This window comes from Amblyomma mixtum, chromosome 2 (genome assembly GCF_055824585.1).
Source record: "Amblyomma mixtum isolate Tamu chromosome 2, ASM5582458v1, whole genome shotgun sequence".
Lineage (NCBI taxonomy): Eukaryota > Metazoa > Arthropoda > Arachnida > Ixodida > Ixodidae > Amblyomma > Amblyomma mixtum.
In genome coordinates, this window is record NC_143013.1 from 295,757,225 (window position 1) to 295,777,469 (window position 20,245).

Genomic DNA, 20,245 nt, shown 5'->3' on the forward strand with positions numbered 1-20,245 from the left:
ACTTGTACTGTCCTTAATGCAGATACGCGTTCACGAAAATCATACTGAAGATTCGGAAACGCTTAGGTGAACAACTGTTGGATCTTCTCCCTGAATAGCGTGCGTTCGATTATAGAGCACGGTAACTCCCGAAAACGGATCCAGAGTATAGGATAATTTAATTTAGGTCCACGGTTGAACTCCCTTGTCTTGGTGATTTAAAATCACGCCCAGCGGCGAAGCAGAAAAAGAAGCGAACAAGATGGACGACGAACAAGAAGAAGAAGAATCTCCTGCACGTGAGCCCAAGAAGAAAAAAAAATCTGGCGATGGCTGAAGACCAGAACAAGCTGCCCGAATACAGGTGAGGATATTTGTTTGCCACGTGAGAAAGATGTCTTGGAAATATTTTTGTGGGAAAGTATCCTGAGCAACGCATTCCTTGAACTGTGGTTCTGGAGACCTGAGGCGTACCATCGTGTGAAGGCGCCCCTCCATCCCTTACAGCAATTATTAACGAAGTTCCAGACTCTTGCATTCATGTCAGCGCTCTCTTGTTAACGCTTTGGGACCCGGGCTGCGGTTCCTTAAAAGAACGCATCTTCCGCAAAGACAAAAAATTACCGACGATTACGTTACTTCCTAATGCGAAATTTGAGCGCAGCAAATAAGCTGTTTCACCTTTTCGATAGATTGAGGCAAAGAAATCGAGCAACACATGTATGCGCTATCACAGAATTTTTTTTTTTATTTTTCACACGTATTCGCAATTTCGGCTCGGGCGGTGCACATATACAGATCCGCCGCCACCGATCTGGCTCTCTGATTGCCACCGCACAGGGGTTGCATTGGAGGAGGAGCGAAGAAAGGAATTAAGTTCGAGCCGGCGCTTTGACAACCGGAGACTCGCAGGAACAGGGGGGAGGGGGGCGGCGTGTACACCCAGCGGCAAACGATGGGGGCAGAAGCGCGCGCAGCAAGCGGACAACACGATAAAGGGAGGAGGGAAGAGATAGCAGCGACTGACTGATGCCTCTGACGCCGATAGCGCTGGGGGGATGAAAGGGGGGCGGAGCTGGTTACGAGGCCGACGCCGACGCGAAACCCAGGAACGGACGCGAAAGAGCTGCGCTCTAAAACGCAGCACTACTGCTACATACATTATAAACACTTAACGCTAACGATAATATTCGAGGACGCTTATTCTATCTGGGTTTTGTTTACAGCAACGTACCGCCCGTTGTGAAAGACACCGCGGATGAGAGGGAGGCATCGAAAAAGGTGAAGAGGAGAAGGAGAGACCGAGGCAAACACTCGTCAAAGTCCGACAGCAGCGCTTCGAGCTCCACCTCACGGGCATCTACTAAGCCTTCATCGGTGCTGCCGAGGTTTACGGCACAATATCCCGTAGGTGAAAACGGCACTGCCGGGCCATCGAAGTCGGCCACAAAGATACCGCCGGCACCGAGAACCAGCCTTGTCCGCAGTTTGATGTCCCGAAGCATGTGGCCCCGACGCAAGAAAAAAAGACGCCAGAGGCCACACGGCACAACGCAGCGGAACAGGCGCTCCCGAGAAGAACCCGTTATCTCTGGACGTACCGGACTCGGGTTCGTTTTCGAGACCGGGAGCTGAAGTTGTTGCGGCTCCTCCTGGTGAACGCCGTAGTATCGTCTGGGGTGGCGGTGCTCAGCCGATAGCTCAAGGGGAAAGAGTGAGCGCCTCGTCAGTCGTCGACGCTTCCCTCGCCATGATGTCCGACCTCTTAGCGGCGTGCACTCCTACGCAGTCTCTAAACCCTAGAAACCCTGGGACGGCCGTAGAGGCTACTGAGGTTGTCACTGCGCCGATCAAGACCAACGATGGGTCTCACGGCATGGCGTCACGACACCAGCAACGAGCGTCTGATTCCATCGGTGGTACACCGCTACTCGCGTCTGTCCAACAGTCCGCCAGAGCACCACAGCCACAGGACGAGCAGGCAGTGGCTGAGCCTGCTACAGCAGCTCCGAAAGCGGGGGCTAAGGTGAAATCGGAAGCCCCTACCGAGAACCTGCCGCAGATGGGTGTGCCTACGACTACCGTGACGACAGAGACTGCCGCGGGGAGCCAACGCCACGTCATCGGTGCCATCACGCGACCGGAGGAGCCTTTAAGTGCCTTACCCCTCGCAGAAGGCCTGAAAAACATCGTGAGTGACGAAAGCTTTGCCGATTCCGGGAGTCATTCTTCCTCACGAGGCGAAACACAGTCACTCTTAGACCTTAATCGGGATACATGACGCCGCTTTTAGGGTTATGGGGGCTTCACAGGAGCGTTCAGGGCTTAAAGCATATCCAACGCTTCCGTGGTGTCGAGTGTTTGCAGTAGACTTATATGACGCGCTGGATGCCACCGGAACAGTCATGAACACGACGAACGCGAGTCCTAGAATATACGGTTGTGGCTGCGCGTGACTGGCGTGGCAACTGCGGCAGACCATTAGCGTAATATAAAATAATGTTTTTGTTTTTTTAACATGATAGCGCTATACGCCTCGTTCTCCGGAAAATCCGGTGTCGAAGTAGTTGGCGTCGCCGTTGTCGGCGCTGTGAGCCAAAAATCACGAGCAAACCTCTGTAGATGGTCCCCAGAGAGGAACCTATGGGTGACAGGTGGGCCACCTGGGTCACGTGACCTTGCTGCGTCATCAGAACCTGGCCGCAGGATAGTCGGCAAACTGCCCACCGTGGCAGGTGGCCGTTTGGAAGAGCAACGTGGTGCGCACAAACCGCACCGCTTGGAGCAAGCACCTGCCATCGCAGGGCAGTGGCGGCAGGGCAGGGCAGGACTCCCGGGAATTTGTGAACGTAAAGCAGAGGATGACCTTCTGCATAAATGAGAGTTAACCCATTACACTATCGCGACACTCCCTCAAGGCGGAGCTTAAGCGTCCCCTTCAATTTTTCGCAATATTTAGATATTTATTTATTTATTTATTTATACCTCATAAGCTCCGAAGAAGAGCTTGGGTGAGGAGGGGGACATATAAAAAAAAATTCGCTGTGGCTTAGCTTTGTTCGTACGTACGCCATGGTACAGCTGGTAGTATAGCTGGTGGTGGTGCTTGTGGTTAGACTTGTGGTGATGCATCGTGTCGTGTCCGGTCGCTGTGTTGAATGCAGCGAAAGACGCACACGGTACTTTTAGACTTCGTTTATTTAGAGCCGATGGGGGTGCGACCAGCGTCGACCGAGGCAGCAGCCGAACTGGCCGCCCGAAGAAAGGAGGGAGTGGAGAAGCGTCCACGGCAGGGAGTGGCTTCCCAGAACAGGAGGAGGGTGCGGGGGCGCACCGTGGGGGGGCATCCGGCGACAGCGTGCGACGAGGGGCAAGCGGTCGTTAGGAGGAGGATTGAGTGGTCGTTAGGAGGAGGATGCGAACTGTCGTTAGGAGGGGAATGCGAGTGGTCGTTAGGAGGGGGCGCACACACACAAAAGCAATAAGGGGACACAACACTTCCTTCCCCCTTAGAAAGTTGCCTGGTATCGTGCAGGGGGTCGGCGCTCACGCGTGGAGGCGCGCTGGCTTTGTGCGCTCGGGGGAGAAACACTTGTAGGCTGGCTGTTGTTCGCTGTGTCTCCTAGGTCTGTCCTGGGCGAAGTCTCTTCTTCCGGGAAGAGGTGCCAGGCTATGTGGGAAAATGGTGCACGTGTTCTCTCCGCTGGCGGACAGCTCTCAGACGGCGTCGTAAATCTACGCAGCTGGTTGAGATGTCGGCGTGCTACTGTGCCATGTATATTGACGAGCCAAGAGCGCAGGCCTATGCGTCTGACAATTGTAGCTTCCTCCCAGCGTGGCTTTTTCAGAAACTGTCGGGCGAGGACGCGCTGCCCCTCATTAAGCGTGCCGCAGCGCGGAATTGCTTTTTCTTCCCGGAACGTCTCTGCCTTTGGCTCGGGGAGGATGGCTGTGAGCTGGGTTCGCATTTCACGCTCGAACATCATTTTCGAGGGGGTCTCGCCTGTTGTGCTCTGAACCGTCGTGTGCTGCTTGAAGAGAAAGCGCGCAAGGCGGCGCTGCAGCGAGCCTGTCTGATCTCTTTCAAGGGCGCGTTTTAGCTCGGCTACGTAGCGCTCGGCTTGTCCGTTTGTCGCTGGGTGGTAGGGGGCCGATGTAACTGATGAGATCCCGTTGTCGCGATAAAACTTGAGGATCTCCGCAGACACAAACGGTGTTCCGTTGTCCGACACTACCTTGCGCGGCAGGCCGAACGTTGCAAATAGTGATCGGAGGTTGTCAATGACTGCTGCCGAAGTCGTCTGTCCCATTTGCCTTATCTCAAGCCACTTTGTGTAGGCATCTACGACCACAAGGAAAGTGCAGCCCTCAATTGGTCCTGCAAAATCAATGTGCAGTGTGTGCCATGGTGTGTCTGGCTTTTCCCATTCTGGGACAGGAGCTTTCGGCGGGGCGCTCCGGCTGCTCTGGCAAGGCTTGCATTCTCGCACCACTGTTTCGATGTCGTTGTCAATGCCAGGCCACCACATGTAGCTTCTGGCACACTTTTTCATTGCAACGATGCCCCGATGTCCGGCGTGGATGAGAGACATAGCTTGTGCGCGTAGTTCTCTCGGCATCACAACTCGGGACCCAAATATGATGCAGCCGCGATGGGTGCTCAACTCTGTAGCTCGCCTGCGGTAAGCGTCGAAGTTGTCCCCTTTGAGTTTATGCACGTTGCCTTGTTGAACAGCTGTGTAAACTAGCCGGAGAGCTGCGCACTTCTGCGTAGATGCTGCAACTGTGCCTGCTGTAAGCGGAGGTTCTGGCAGTGCTTCGAACATCAGAACGTCTCCTGGTGGAAATGGTTCGTCAACAGTTGCGTCTAGTGGCAGACGGCTTAGCGCATCGGCGTTTTGATGTTTGCCGCATATCATCACGCCTAGTGGAGAAAACCAATTTCTCCCTAGAAGGCTTGATCCTGTGCCCTTCACAACAAGCAGAGGTAGCGTATGGGTCTGGCCGTTGTAGTTAACCTGCACGTTGGCAGAGCCCAATAGTGGCAGATTCTGTCCTGACCACGTTCGCAGGTGCGTGTCGTCTTGTTGCAGGGCGGGTGCGTCAGATGGCCATGAAGTTCGGAACGTGTCCTCACTGATCAGAGTACAGGCTGCGCCGGAGTCCACCTCGAACTTAATCAGCTGGTGATGTACGCTTACTTCTGTAAAAATCTTCGGTCGCGTGCCGAGATTCATGGTGTTCAGGTCGTACAACACAGATGGTGTTGCTGATGTTGTTCCATGGAGATCAGATAGCGGCGTATTCTCTGAGGCGTTGACGCTGTGATTAGGCTGGGAAGGTGACTTTATCTTGGCAAGTCTCCGTTTCGTAATGCATGCTCTTTCGATATGCCCTCGCTTGTGGCAAAAATTACACGTGGCTGACTGGAATCGACATCCCTGGGGGTTGTGTTGGTCGTCACACCGCCAGCAGCGTTGTGCCTTTTTGACCGATTTTACAACAACAGAAGGCTTGCGCACCTGGTTGCTTGTCTGGTGTACCGGCTCGGTGTTCCGGCGAATCCCTCTCTGCTGGTGACCGGCGCTCTCCGCTCGAACGGCGATCTCGTAAGCTTTGCTGAATGTGAGGTCCTTCTCAGCGAACAGGCGCTGCTGCAGTGACTCGTCACTCAGTCCGCACACAAATCTGTCGCGTAACATCACGTCCAAGGGAAGCATGGTGGTGTTAGCAGAAGAAGCTGCGTCTCCCTCCTGCCCGGTAGCTGTTGTCGACAGCGTTCCAAAATTGCAGTCGGCAGCGAGCTTCTTGAGCGCGGCTACGTAGGCGCTCAGTTTCTCCTCCCAGTTGATCTCGTCGTTGGAAGCGAGCCCGGCTGTAGACCTCGGATGGCCTTGGGTCGTAGTGCTTTTGCAGCGCTTTTACGATGTCGTCGTAAGACACTGCCGCTGGTGTGCTTGGCTGAATAAGGGCGCAGACAGTATCGTAGGTCTGCTCCCCGCACAGCGTCAGCAGGTTGGCCCTCTTCAAGGCTGGGTCTGTGATGTTGTTAGCTTCAAAGTAGAACTGAAGGCGTCCAACCCACGATGACCACGATGAGCCGTTGAATTCTGGTATCTGATTGGGAAACCCTCGCGTAGCCATGGCTTGTCAATAGCGTTGCGTAGCGCGGGTCGAATCCACTTTCTCGTCGCCACTGTCGTGTCCGGTCGCTGTGTTGAATGCAGCGAAAGACGCACACGGTACTTTTAGACTTCGTTTATTTAGAGCCGATGAGGGTGCGACCAGCGTCGACCGAGGCAGCAGCCGAACTGGCCGCCCGAAGAAAGGAGGGAGTGGAGAAGCGTCCACGGCAGGGAGTGGCTTCCCAGAACAGGAGGAGGGTGCGGGGGCGCACCGTGGGGGGGCATCCGGCGACAGCGTGCGACGAGGGGCAAGCGGTCGTTAGGAGGAGGATTGAGTGGTCGTTAGGAGGAGGATGCGAACTGTCGTTAGGAGGGGAATGCGAGTGGTCGTTAGGAGGGGGCGCACACACACAAAAGCAATAAGGGGACACAACACATCGGTTATATAATACAATCCAATCCAATACAATCCACTCCACTCCACTCGAATCGAATCCACTCCAATCTAATGTAATGTAATCTAATCTAATCAAATCTAATCTAATCTAATCCAATCCAGTTCAATTAAATCCACTCCAATCCAATCCACTCCTATCCAATCCAATGTAATCCAATGTAATCTAATGTAATGTAATGTAATGTAATGTAATGTAATCTAATGTAATGTAATGTAATGTAATCTAATCTAATCTAATCTAATCCAATCCAATCCAATCCAGTTCAGTCCAATCCAATCTAATCTAATCCAATCTAATCGAATCTAATGCAATCAAGGTGAAATGAAGGTCAATTGTGGTCACCGCCGCGGCACGATGGTGGTCACCGGCCGCGGCACGGCAACGGCGTGAAAGTGCAAGTAGTATTGCTTTCGCAATAAAAAGGAATATGCAAAAATAATAAACCGTAATAACTGCAGAACAAACGCGGTAAAAGGCAACACGAAGCGGACACAAAACGAAGTTAAAATTTCATTAAAAGACCCCGCCGCGGTGGCTCAGTGGTTACGGCGCTCGGCTGCTGTCCTGAAAGACGCGGGTTCCATCCCAACCGTGGCGGCTGAATTCCGATGGAGGCGAAATTCTAGAGGCCCGTGTACTGTGCGATGGCAGTGCACGTTAAAGAACCCCAGGTAGTCGAAATATCCGGAGCCCATCACTACGGCGTCCCTAATAGCCTAAGTCGCGTTGGGACGTTAAACCGTAATAAATCAAACCAAAATTACATTAAACCCGAAAACAAACAATAAAAATAGAGCTAAACGCGAATATGCGAAAAAGAGGTAGCCAGGGACAACCAAAGTAGTGGTACATCAAAAAAACAAAGTTAAAAGCAAATGAAACTGTGGTGAATTTCGAACAATACTAGGGCGATTAATGCATACATAGATGTTTTTTTAAACTCTCCAGGATCATTGAAAGAGATTATGTTGTCAGGAATATCATTCCAGAGCTTAATTGCTCTAGGGCAGAAGAATATGTGTAGCTTGTACCACCTGAAATTTACAAGAGCCTAATATACAGTTCTCTTACTTTTCGCACAGCATAATAACTGAGAGAGTCTGCCGCTCACGACGAGCACTTCCTTTTCACGCGCATCGGAGGCAGCGTAAAGCAGTTGTATACGTGTAAGGACGACGATGCTTGTGCGGCACCAGTGCTCTCTGGATACCGGAAACGTTTTAGCGCAAGGCTGTGCGCCCCGCAGATGCACGGTCGGCAGCAAGCTGGGCCGCGGATCTGAAGCCACATCGGGCTTTACGTGTGGACCGCGCTTCGAATGCAGTTAGCCTTTCGGAACGTCGTGGTTCCGGATTTTCTAAAGCTCCAGTAAACTATAATCTTCTGCACTCGTGGACGGCCACATATAGGCATTGGTTGCACTCTACATATTTCTGAAAAACCAAATCGATGGCTCAATTGGGTCCAGTGTAGAAGAAACTGTAAAAGAAAAAAAATACCGCGTGAGATTATGCTAGTCAGGGTGGAACCAAGCTAAACTAACTGTATGACCAGCGAGATGCAATCCTTCACCAAATTAGCGGATGCCACCCTAATGTTCTCTTTCGGCCTTCATCTACTGCATGAATCAGAACAGTGGGAATGAACGTAGTCCAGGAAAAAGCCCCAGCCTACATGGTTTTCGAGACAGCCCCTATAGAGGGTACTTGTGACACCTATAACCAAAAAAAAAACTTTAATGGCTCTAAGCTTTCCGGCTTAGGTCATGCCCGCCGCAGTGGTTCAGTGGTTAGGGCGCTCAGCTACTGATCTGGAGTGCTCCGGTTCGAGCCCGACTATTGCGGCTCCGTTTTAATAGCCGGGAAGAAACGCAAAAAGGCGCCCGTGTGCTGTACGATGTCAGTGCACGTTCCCCAGATCCCCAGGTGGTCGAAATTAATCCGGAGCCTTCCCTGTGGTGCCTAATTATTCCTTTCATCTCTCACTCCCTCCGTTATCCCTTCACTTATGGCACGGCTCGGGTGTCCACCGAGATATGTGAGACAGATACTGCGCCAATTCCTTTTATAAAAAAAAAATTGCGGATTTCTCGAAGGCGTTCTTAATAGACATTGTATTTCCCTGCCATAAACCTACAGTGGCGTGCCGGGAAAGCTTTGCGTAGCAGCAGTGGCTAATAGGCTCCACACATAAGAGAAGTTTATTTGGACTCACGATCAAAAAGGGACATCCGTCCCTCTACAAAAACAAATATACGTTGCGGCAACTGATGTCGCCCTATGCACACACACTCACAGCGAACGTAAGTGTCCAAAAAACAAAAAGTGTCCAAGAAAGTTCTAGTGGGTCCATACGCGGAGGAAGCACGCCGGGTTGAAAACCGCGCGCAAAAACTCGCGCGCAAAAACCCGCGCGCAAAAACCCGCGCACAAAAACCCCCGCACGAACAACGCGCACCACACACGCGCACCACACACGCGAACCACACACGCGCGCCACACACGCGCCACACTTAATATGGCAGGGGCTGCACCGTAACACGGCCCCTGCCTACGACGATGAAGCGGGTAGACCAGCGCCGAAGGAACTGGTGCTCCTCCAGCGACACGAGGTCCACGCACGCCTGGGCGAACATGGGCGCACGCACCCGCCGCAGCATGGGGTACATGGCCCTCTGCGGCCGTCCTTGTAGAGCCGCTGCACCTCTCTGGCGCCACAGTACGAACGCCCCGGCACAAAGAAGCATACGCACAAAAGGGTCGCGGAACCTTGAATTGGGGCCAAGGGTCGCTCCGAACATTCGCGACATAAGGACCCAAAATGTCCTAGCTACCGAACACTCAAAGATCGCGTGTGGCAAGGTCTCTACAAGTCCGCACTGTGGACATCGGGAGGAGGTGGTCACGCCTCAAGCCGCCAGGCGATCTGCCGTAGGCAGGGCCCGCCAGCCCCGCAGCCAGCCGAAGTCTCGCACGTCTGCGGGAAGAGCTGAAGACGTCAGGTCCCGCCATCGCACCTCTCTGCTTATCGCCAATTTCTCCTGTGGGGCTTCTTCGATGGCCAGGAGTTCGCATATCCGAGAGGCGGGAGTTGAAAATAACTCTACCTCTGGCAGTGCTGCGGTGAGGGACCTGAGCGTCTCGTAGGCTCTCTGGTAAAACCGAGGCTGCTGCAAGGCTGTCGGGCCAACACTCTGCTCAGAGTAAAAAAGGGAGCGCGACGTGCCGAGTAGGTAAGCCAGTAGCCCCCTACCCGGGTAGCCGGCCTGGTTATACAGGTCATTGGTGGCCCGCAAAGCGAGCACATTGCATATCGTGGGCAAGTGGCGAAAGCTGAATCCCTCCATGTTAGTGGGAAGCCGGAGGAGCGCGCGCGCTACAGACTCCGTCTTTACTGCCCAGAAGAACGAGCCACATAACGTGGCCAAACGGCGCGTTAAGGTGCGGGGTGGGTGGGCAACGCGAGCGACATAGTACAGTGGGGCGCACACCGACGCGCGGATGATAAATGCGCGCTCCGCGAGGGAGAATCGGAATCGCGCCGCCACTCTCAACCGTTTCTCGGCGGTCTCTCTAAGGCGAGTCCACGTCTTGCGAGCCTGCTCACCAGACGCGAGGAAATAAACCCCCAGAACTTTCACGGCCGAAACTCACTGTATACGTCGCCCAACAGGTCTGCGGAGAACGCGCCAAAGCGCAACGCTCTACTCTTGTCCCTGTTTAGTAGGGCGCCGGACAGCTCGCTGTACACTTCAAACAGCCGTAAAAACGCTACGTAACTGTCCTCGTCCCGCAGGAACAGGGACAGATCGTCGGCGTATGCCGAGACCTTAACCTGGCCGTGGACTGGCAATGGGAAACCGCGCACAGACGGGCTCCCGGCGATGCGACGCAGCAGTGGGTCTAGGCACAAAACAAAAAACATGGGCGACAAGGGGCAGCCCTGCCTAATCCCTCTAGAGACACAAAAAGGAGCGCTGATCGCTCCGTTGACTGTCAGGCGGGCCGTAAGCCCCGAGTAAAGGAGCCCGACTTTCGCTATGAAGGCCGATGGAAAGCCGAAAGCCCCGAGAACACCTAGCAGGTACCGGTGCTCGATACGGTCAAAAGCTTTGGACTGGTCAAGCGAGACAAAGCAGCCCGAGATCCCCGCTCTCGAGGTGAACGTGAACAAGTCACGAGTAAGTGCGAGAGCGGAAAACACCAAACGGCCCGGCACGCTACACGTTTGCGCAGGGCTGGCCACCGAGGGCAGAATCGCGCTCAACCTGTTCGCCAGCAGTGACGCTACGATCTTGTAGTCTGCATTGAGCAGAGTGATCGGGCGCCACGCCTGCGGGTCAGATGGGCACCCGCCGGGCTTCAGAATGAGCGCGACTCTGCTCTCACTGAAAGACGCTGGTCGGGCTCCGTCCGTCAGAAAGCTGTTGATCACATCGAGCAGAGAACCCTCTAAGACGTCGTAAAGCTTTGCGTAAAAACTGACGGGGATACCGTCAGGTCCGGGGGAGGAGGCAGCATTCATTTTTTCTACTGTGGCGCGGAGCGCATCTCGCGTCACCGGTGAGCAGAGCTGCTGCGAGAGCGCGTCCTCAACTACGGGGAGACCCTGGCAGAAACCGCGGAGTGCGTCGTGGAACGCGAGGTCGCCCGCCCGGTCAACACTAGAGGCGAACAGCTCGGACACGTGTCGTGTGAGGACGTCGCGGATGTCCGTGGCGCTGCTACTCGTGGCCCCGTTGGGCAGCGCGATTGCCGCAATGAATGCGGACGCATCCTCCTCGAGGGCGCCAGCGCGAACCTGCCGCAAGACCGATGGGTCGGCTACAGGCCTGCCCTGAACGAGGGCCCGGCTGGCAACGCGCGACGACTGCCGCAACAGCGTCTCGTAGCGAGCCTTCAATAAGTTGTAGTAATCGCGCATAGTAAACGTTAGCGGCGCGTCTCTCTTAACTATGCGGATCCGAGCCAGCGTCTCATTGAGTTCGCGAGTGATGCGCGCTCTTCGCCGGCGGCCTTCCGCGATAAGGAGCGTACGCCACTCGCCCTTCCGCTCGTCCCACGGCACTGATGCGTTAGCGTGCACGCCCGGAGCACCCAGCGCACGCTGCAATGATGTGACACTCGACCAATCTGTCAGTAGGCTGGCGTCCATTCGCCACAAGTCTACTCGTGGGGCGCACCCGCCTAAGTCCAGCACTATCGACAGCGGTCGATGGATATGCGCGGAGTGCCCCGAGGACACTCGAGTACTTCGCACGAAGCCACATATCGCGCGAGGACGGGCGGGAACAAAAACTTATCGAGCCTACTGACCGACCTCCCTCTCTCCCACGTGGCCCCGAAGTTGTCGCCATGCAAGGAGACCCATGCGTCGGACAGTCGGAACTGCGTGCATAGGTCCCGTAGGGAGCGTGCGCTGGCGTAAGCCCGACCCTGACCTGGGCCGCTTACATCGCGTGAGGGGTCGAGGACATAATTAAATGTGCTTCTGTTCTAAACAATATATTTGCTGCGGCATTTTTTACCAATGTTTCTCTTGTTCATCGCGTGTGCCGTGTTTTTGATGCTCTTACTATGGATCCAGTTATATTCGACGCGTCAGGCATCCAGTGCATCATAGAAAATCTTAAGGTTTCCTCTTCCTGCGGTGTTGACAACATTAATTCGAAGTTTTTAATTAATACAACGTACTATTGTTCCATAATTCTTACTAAATTGTTTGAACAGTCTCTTGCTACAGGTTGTATTCCCAATGATTGGAAAATTGGGAACGTGATTCCAATGCATAAGTCCGGAAGTAAACATTCTCCTGATAACGTTAGACCTATATCGCTCACTAGTATTCCGTGCAAGATCATGGAACACGTCATATATTCTCATCTCATCTCTTTTTGAGAATCTAACTCCTTTTCCAGCATTGCCCAGCATGGTTTTCGTAAGTCTTTTTCATGCGAAACTCAGCTAATATGTTTCACACATGACTTTCATTGCATCCTTGACCACGGGTCTCAGGCAGATTGCATATTTTTGGACTTCTCGAAAGCGTTTCACGCTGTTTCACATGAGCTTCTCTTTCTTAAATTAAGCAATCTTAACATAGACCCTAATGTCCTTGCATGGCTACAATGCTTTCTTTCTAACCGTTCACAATTCGTAACAGCGAACAATATAAACTCTCATTCTTTGCCTGTTCGTTCCGGCGTGCCTCAGGGGTCAGTTCTTGGGCCCCTCCTTTTTCTCATCTATATAAATGACTTACCGGCTAACATTTCTTCTTCAATTAATCTTTTTGCCGATGATTGTGTTATTTACCGCTAAATTAAAGGTGGTAATGATGTCTCTTGTCTTCAATCCGATATTAACAAGGTTCTTGACTGGTGTCTTACTTGGAACATGCAACTAAACATTAATAAGTGTAAACATGTACGCATTTCTCGTCTCTCTAATGCCCCTTCTTCTTATCTCATTAACAACGTGTCTCTCGAAACCGTGTCATGTTATAAATATCTGGGTGTTTACGTTTCTTATAACCTGTCCTGGAAAACTCACGTTGAATACATAATAAATAACGCTGATCGCATGCTTGGGTACCTTCGCAGAAATTTCTCACGTTCATCTACTTCACTAAAATTATTACTTTATAAAACATTGGTACGGTCCAAGTTAGAATATGCTGCATCTGTCTGGAGCCCTGGCATCGATTCACTCGTTTCAGATTTGGAAGCTGTGCAGAACCGCGCACGCCGTTTCATTCTTTCTAATTATCACCGAACAAGCAGTGTAACCGCCATGAAATCAAGTTTGTCCCTACCACTTCTTTCCCACCGCAGATCAATAGCCTCATTGTGTCTTTTTCATAAAATTTACCACAACAGCCTTCTCAATCCTAAGTTACTGTCAAGACCATGTTACATATCAGCACGCTTTGATCACCGTCATAAAGTTGGAATCCCATCTTGTCCCACCAAATGTTTTCATGACTCATTCATACCCCGAACTTGTGTCAGCTGGAATCATCTTCCCCACGACATCGCAGGTATTTCTGATAACAATGCATTTCGTAAAGTCCTTAATGTTTCTTTCTGAGTATGTGTCGTTTATTACTGTATAAAAATTGCCTTTCACTGTCTAGACACTTTTTTAATATATCCTCACTGCATTCTAATCTCATTGCCTTCCTGTGTTTTCACTTTGTATGTATTCCTGGTTTATTTCTGTTTTCTCTCCTTGTTGTTACTGTTTAGGCTGAATTTTTATGTATTCCCACTCCCCTCTGTAATGCCTTCGGGCCCTGAGGGTACAATAAATAAATAAATAAATAAATAAATAAATAAATAAAGTCGCCCACTATGAAAGTGGGGTACGACTCCAGCATGAAACAATCCAGCGACTCGAAAAATGAAGAATCGCTTCGTCGTGCCGGCGCGTACACTACCAATGCCCTCACCCATCTGCCGTTAAGGGAGAAGTCGACGGCCAACGTGCGACCGTCAACGCCATACGTACAATGTGCGCCTGAACGGAGGGAACTGTTAATGAACACCACACCGACACCGCATGACATTGTGTCGATGAGTGAAAAGAGTGCGGGCGCGAGGAAGCGATTCTTAAAGTTCGTGATATCGCGTGCGGTCCGGAACTTACATTCCTGAAGGAAGAGAATGTCGACCCCCTGCGCGCGAGCGAAGTGCATCACCTCCCTCTGCGTATCGAGTGAACGAAATCCCTGAACGTTCAGGGAGAGGAGGTGCACCGTCGCCATGATGAAGAAGCAGGACGCCGACATTCTACCGACAAGTGTGAGGGGACCCGCCAGTAGCGGAGTCACACGCGCGCGCCAGATTTTTGGGGAGGGACGGATCGGCCGAGCCGTCCGAGTCCGCGGACTGCGATAAGGCGTGCTTCCCCGAAACTCTGCCCAAGTCCATGGGTTCTACGGAGGGCAGCGAGTCGGTGGCGTCTCTTACCGCACCCCGCGAGGCGTGGTCGGCAGGTGTCGTGGACAGGTTGCGGTCGGCGGAGTCCTGGGCCTTCGAGTCCTCGTCCTCTGGTGGTGGCCGGCGCCGTGGACCTCGAGACGGACCGGCGGCGCTCAGCTGGTCGGTCGCCCCGGGCTGTTCGCAGGGGACGTCTCCGGTGAGGCGGAGCGTCGCGCCACGTGAGTGCGCTCCGTCGCTCTCGTCCGCTGTTGTGGAGGAGTCGTCCTCGCCGGAGGTGGACGAGTCGGACAAGTTCGTCAGGGAGATCGGCGGGATATCGCCGAGGTGCAGGAAGGTCAGCGAGTCAGTATAGATGCTGTTTCCGCGGCGCTCTCCGGCTGCTCCTGCGATGAAGCTGCAGGCTCGGAACCGGCCGGGGTTTCCTACACGTGAGTGGCGGGCGTGTCGTCGTCCTGGCGTGGCGCGGTCTCCGCAGGGGGCACCTTCGCCGGGGCAGGAACGGTATCCTGCGGCGGTTGCGCCGCTGGCGATGCCGGCTTCTTTTGAGGGCCACTGGAAGCAGCCGCTGCCGCGTAGGACCGCGGCCGCAGGCAATCAGCCGTCGCATGGGCTCCGGAGCAGCGTCGGCACGCCGCGTCGCATCCGGCGGTCTCGTGCCCGAACTCGTCGCAGCGGGCGCACCGCGGCGTGCGGCAGGCCGCGCCGACATGTCCGTCTTGGCCGCAGCGAGAGCACACTTTTCGGACGCCCCTGTAGTCGAACATAACGCGGTGACCCTGCACAGACATGAAGTTAGGTACCGCCTGCTTCATCTCCATCCTGACGAGACGCTGACCGTTGCTCACGTGGCGTCGCCCCTTCAGCGTCGGATGACAGATCTCGAGCACGTTGCCGTAGGGGCTCAGTGCCGAGACCAGCGCCGCGTCCCCGACGAACAGCGGCACCCGGAATGCCGTTACGTGGACCACGGAGGGGCCCACGCAGGACACTGGGATAGAGGTCCCGTTCACAGGGAACGATCCCTCCGCTAGGAGCTTTTGCGCCGCCGCAGCCGAGGACACGGCGATAGAAAACTTCAGCCCTCCTTGATGCTGGAGGCTTTCGGGCCCTTTCGGGCCGAAGATGCTTTCAATGCCGTCGACAATGTTGTCGGCCGTGGCGTCCGCGTTCAATGCGAACGAGAAGCAGTGCGCCTTGGGTGGAGGCGCCCGGAACTCCGGACCAGCAGGAGCGGAAGACGACATGGTGGCAGCAAGGCGGGGGCCTGGAACCAGCAGGACCAATCCAGGGTAGCTGCCGGGCAGCCGGCGGTCAGCGCGGTGCCGGGACGGCGATCCTCCAGGGGCGGCGCCTCTCCTAACTGCTGCTAAGCAGGAAGCCGGGAAGCAGCGCCGCTGTTGCTTGAGACATTGCTCCTGCAACCAGAACGTGCTAAGATGGTACACAGCAGCTCAAAACCAAACCAAAGACCAGGAAGAGGTGCACCGCCGATGATAATAGGCTCCACAATATTTAGAGCGTTAGCAATAGTACTCCTAATAGTACTCGCATTACTCAAGGTCGCGTTAGTATGAAACACTCAGGTGGGACCAGTGGGGGGTACCATCGGTACACAGATTGTAGGCCACCTAAGGGACGTAGAATGTACGGAGTGGTATCAAACGATTCAACGTGTTACGGAACATAAGATTACTGGTCGAATATAAGTGTAGCCCATCACAGGGATTCCCACTGACGACCTTTGGTTCCTCACCCCTGACTTTTTGAAACTACAAACGTGCATTGCGGCCAGACTAATTGGCGAAGGACATTCGAAGTGGTGAGAAACGATTTGTCTTCTTGCGCTGTATACGTTGACATTAAAAAAGTAGATATCCGAATATAACGAAAAATTTCTACCGGATGTAGCGAAGGTGGCTAACGACCCAATATTCTTTCGATTTTGCAAACGCTCGATGCTCATATGCTGCCTCAGCATTTTGCTCTTTTTTCGTAAAAAAATAAAATTAAGAAAAAACGAGGATATATGGCTGTGAACCCTTCCAAGGCGTACTTTTTTAACAGGGCACAATCTGTTCCCTTACCGTCGTTCCAGGTGCCTGTTCCCGCCTCCGCCGCCGCAGCCCCCAGACACCCCGCCCTGTGGGCCCGAGCCGTGGTCGTCATTGCCCTGATCTGCGTGTTCTGCGTCGTAGGCATCGCGCTTTTGCCGCTTTTATCCAAGCGGCGCCCGCAGGAGCACGGCGACCCGCTGTGCCTGACCCCGGACTGTGTTCAGCACGCTTCGCACCTCGCTTACCTCACTGCCAACGACGTGGACCCCTGCGAAGACTTCACAAAACACGTCTGCTCTGCCTGGTCACCGCCGAGGATTCGAGTGGACCAGTACGCATCAGCCATGGACGCAGCGATCTACAACTGGTTCGATACCCTGGGGCAGACGCTCCAAAGCGGCGCTTCCACTCTGCGCGTCGGCCGAAAGCCTCTCAACATGTACACATCGTGCATAGGCACCGCCCCTCAGTATGGCAAGAGTACGGGCGACTTCCTGCGTTTCATGAATGAGTCTGGGCTGACCACACCATTCACGGCGACGCAAGACGTGAACCCCTTGGACATCATCGTATCACTGGCTTTCAACTACGAAGCGTCCTTCTGGTTCTCGCTCGCAATCGCTCCGTTGCCTGGACAGAAAGCATGGCGGCTGATCATTTCCCCTAGTCCTTACTTGCACATTCTTACTAAGTTGCATCACAACTCCAAGCAAATTGGCGGCTTTATCTCAACCTGGGCAGCAATCTTCCACTCTTTCGGGGGTACAGCCACGCCTGATATGCTCGAGAAAGTCGTCAACGAGACAGCTGCGATGGCGGGCGACATTTTGCAACAACTTTACACAATCTTTGGATGGTCTCCAAAGGAGTCTGCTCTGTTCACCCTTGGCGAAATTGAGAACTATATACCATCAGTTCCGGCTGTCGTCTGGCTGAAAGCACTCCAGAAAAATCTACCATTGCTTCCAACGATGTCCACTGAAGTGTTCATAACTGACCTTGCCTACATGAGAGCCGTTGGCAGCCTATTTGCCAATAAGGACAAACACGAACTGCTCCGGCACTTGTACTGGCTGTTCATGCAATTGTACAGCTCAGCGGCGAGCCCTGAATTTTCCCTCGCCGTGCACGGAGACGTTGAAATAGCGAAACTCGTTCGCCCTATATTCTGCGGCTTGAACGTCGAGGTACCGTACGCTTCCCTTGTTGCGGCAATGTACGTCGCCTCAAGGATCACCAGCTACGACAGACGTTTGGTGGATGCCGTCTTCGACAGTCTAATTTCCACAGCGGCGACAATCATTAACAGGTCCCAGTGGCTGGACGCTGCTAGTAAACTTCTGGCTGCGTCAAAGATCCTTGCCATCCGAAAGCGTCTGTGGCCGGAGGAAATGTTCCCGAATATCCACTCGCTGGAAGGCGTATATGAGGACTTTCCGGAAAAGGAATCTTCCTTTGGAGCCTACTGGATTCAGTCTCGTAAGGCCATTCGCCGAGCAAAAGAAAAAGCGCTTTACCATAGGATCTATGCTCAGCCTCTCAGTTCCAAAGAGCCATACATGACCTATGATGCCATTCTGAACAGCGTGCTAATTTCCATAGGGTCGCTGGTCAGTCCTCTGTACAGCAGGAACGGTACGAATGGCATGCTGTACGGAGGCATAGGTTTCTTGATGGCGCTAGAAATTGTGAAATCTTTGGACAACACGGGCTTAAGATGGCACCCGAATGGTACCTTCGTGCATTCGATTCTGTCAGCGCAGTCGGCAATGCAGTTTGCTGTTCGCGACTCGTGTGCCGCCCAAAGCAACCATGGCAGCATCTTTCCCGAGATTCCTGCCCTAGAAGTTGCTTACGATGCGTTTCGGGAGGCGCTGACGAAAGCCCGACGCCGCTACAGGATCGCGGAACACCTGACAGAGGAGAAGGTGTTCTTCATCACACTCTGTTTTATGACATGCCGCCGAAGGTATGTGCCCGGTCCCTATAATGTGGATTGTAACAAGGCTGTGAGAAATCATCCCGAGTTTGCCAAGGTATTTTCTTGCCCCAGCGGCTCCAAGATGAACCCTCCTGAGAAGTGCAGATTTTTTGAGTAACCGTGCACGACGAACTTAATTCACTATGTTTTTCCAGTTATAAAATGCCACCAGACAGTGTTTCCAGGTAACGTCGTGTTCGTGCATTTCTCTATCGTCTTCTCTAATGTGTGTCTACTCTGGTAGAAATTCTTCGTGGCTAGTATTTGGTTCTCATTTTTCACTACACGTCAGGCTTTGACAGTCTCCCAAAACTTTGCGACTGGTGATGTGGTGGTCGCTTTGTGAAATGCTGGTGCCGTTGCTTCCTAGTATTGCTTCCTAATCGCGTTCCCTTATTGATTTCACCAAGGTCGCTCCCAGAGGGCGAGCTCTGGACTAATGCTTAATGAATACGTCGCATTCAGTCGTACACAACCTACACGTGCTGCGAGTGGAGAGGAACTGCGCTGCAATCAGAATCGGGGGTGTTTTTTCATGGCAGAAGGTTGTCTGCCAGGCATGCGTTTAACTGTCGTAATATGCTTGACGAGACCGTTTAAATATGTTGTATGCACTCCGCACATTATTCTGTACCTTTCTTCATGCATTGACCTTGTGACGAAATGCTGTAGCTGATTTTCAAGCCAGAATGGGAGGAACGCTAAGGGTTTTCTTTCTCTGATCAGATGTTGCGCAGGATGTTGTGTTAATGTTTGGCTTTCGACTTTGAACAATACGTCCACTTTGTTATTTGCTTGTGCTGATGAACTTCCGATGAATTATTGGTAGTAAAGAATGTTGGAATAACAGGATTTTCCAACGTGGAAGAGAGCTTGACGGTGACTTCGCTTGAAAAGAAAAAACGTGTTCGTTTCCTTATCCCAAGAATCATTGCGGCTGCGAGATTTCGGTCATTTCTTTGTCATGGTCTGAAGCATGTTATACCTCCTTTCCATTAATGAATTCGGATGCTTGTGCCAGCTTTTAGTGATGTTTTCAAATTGTTTTCTGAAACAAAACTACTGCCATTTATTACTACGAATAATATATTAAGCAACAGTTTTGTATTTACTACTTGCGTCATATTACAGCATTACTAAACATAACACGGAAATTTCATTTCCGGCATGCGCTGTATTGGTCATTACTTCATGCCAAAACAGCCACCGAGCAGTGTCAGTAGTGTGCGGAATGCACCTCTCAATAAGACAATAAATTGCAATAAAGGCAATAAATTGGGCAATAAATTGCACTGAACGGTGCTTCAGAATAATAATAAAAAAATAGATGCGTCCACTAAGGTGCTGCTTTTTCTTTTCGGACTTTTTCAAGAAACTTTTCGCATATTCTCTTTAGTCGCATTGCGTCACGGCCATTTCACCATGGCTGGGTGAAATATACAAATCGTCGCAGCTAAATGTAACCAAGCACTTAAAAAACCCTGAATATCCTAGCCGTGTGAAGCCAACTGAGGGTTGTTTAGAGTCGCGTGACCTAGTTTGCACTATTCTGCCTTCTTCAAGGTAGATTAGTTAGGCCAAAGTCGCTAACTTTTTAAGTAATGACTTGAGGAGCAAAGTTTCAATGGAAAGTTGTAGATCGCTTTGAAAAACAGCTTACTGAAACGTTCCTGCGTATAAGTAAATGGATGTGGTACATTTGGCGG

General features: G+C 52.5%; 1 protein-coding gene across 1 annotated transcript; it reads left to right on the forward strand.

Moving 5' to 3' along the window:
- Positions 1-308: 308 nt before the first annotated feature.
- Positions 309-19,004, forward strand: LOC149364572 (neprilysin-2-like). The gene is made up of 3 exons (XM_089568709.1): positions 309-343; positions 1,537-2,170; positions 16,600-19,004. Exons 1-3 carry the CDS (start codon positions 309-311, stop codon positions 18,655-18,657), a joined length of 2,727 nt encoding a protein of 908 aa, XP_089424835.1. The 3' UTR covers positions 18,658-19,004.
- The last annotated feature ends 1,241 nt before the right edge of the window (positions 19,005-20,245 follow it).

What these genes read in the sequence shown, in the direction of transcription:
- LOC149364572 (XM_089568709.1), top strand. Translation starts at nt 309, where the DNA reads ATGGCTGAAGACCAGAACAAGCTGCCCGAATACAG. An exon ending in AACAAGCTGCCCGAATACAG is followed by an intron (nt 344 to 1,536) that starts GTGAGGATATTT and finishes GGCACAACGCAG; the next exon opens with CGGAACAGGCGCTCCCGAGA. An exon ending in CAGAAGGCCTGAAAAACATC is followed by an intron (nt 2,171 to 16,599) that starts GTGAGTGACGAA and finishes CCGTCGTTCCAG; the next exon opens with GTGCCTGTTCCCGCCTCCGC.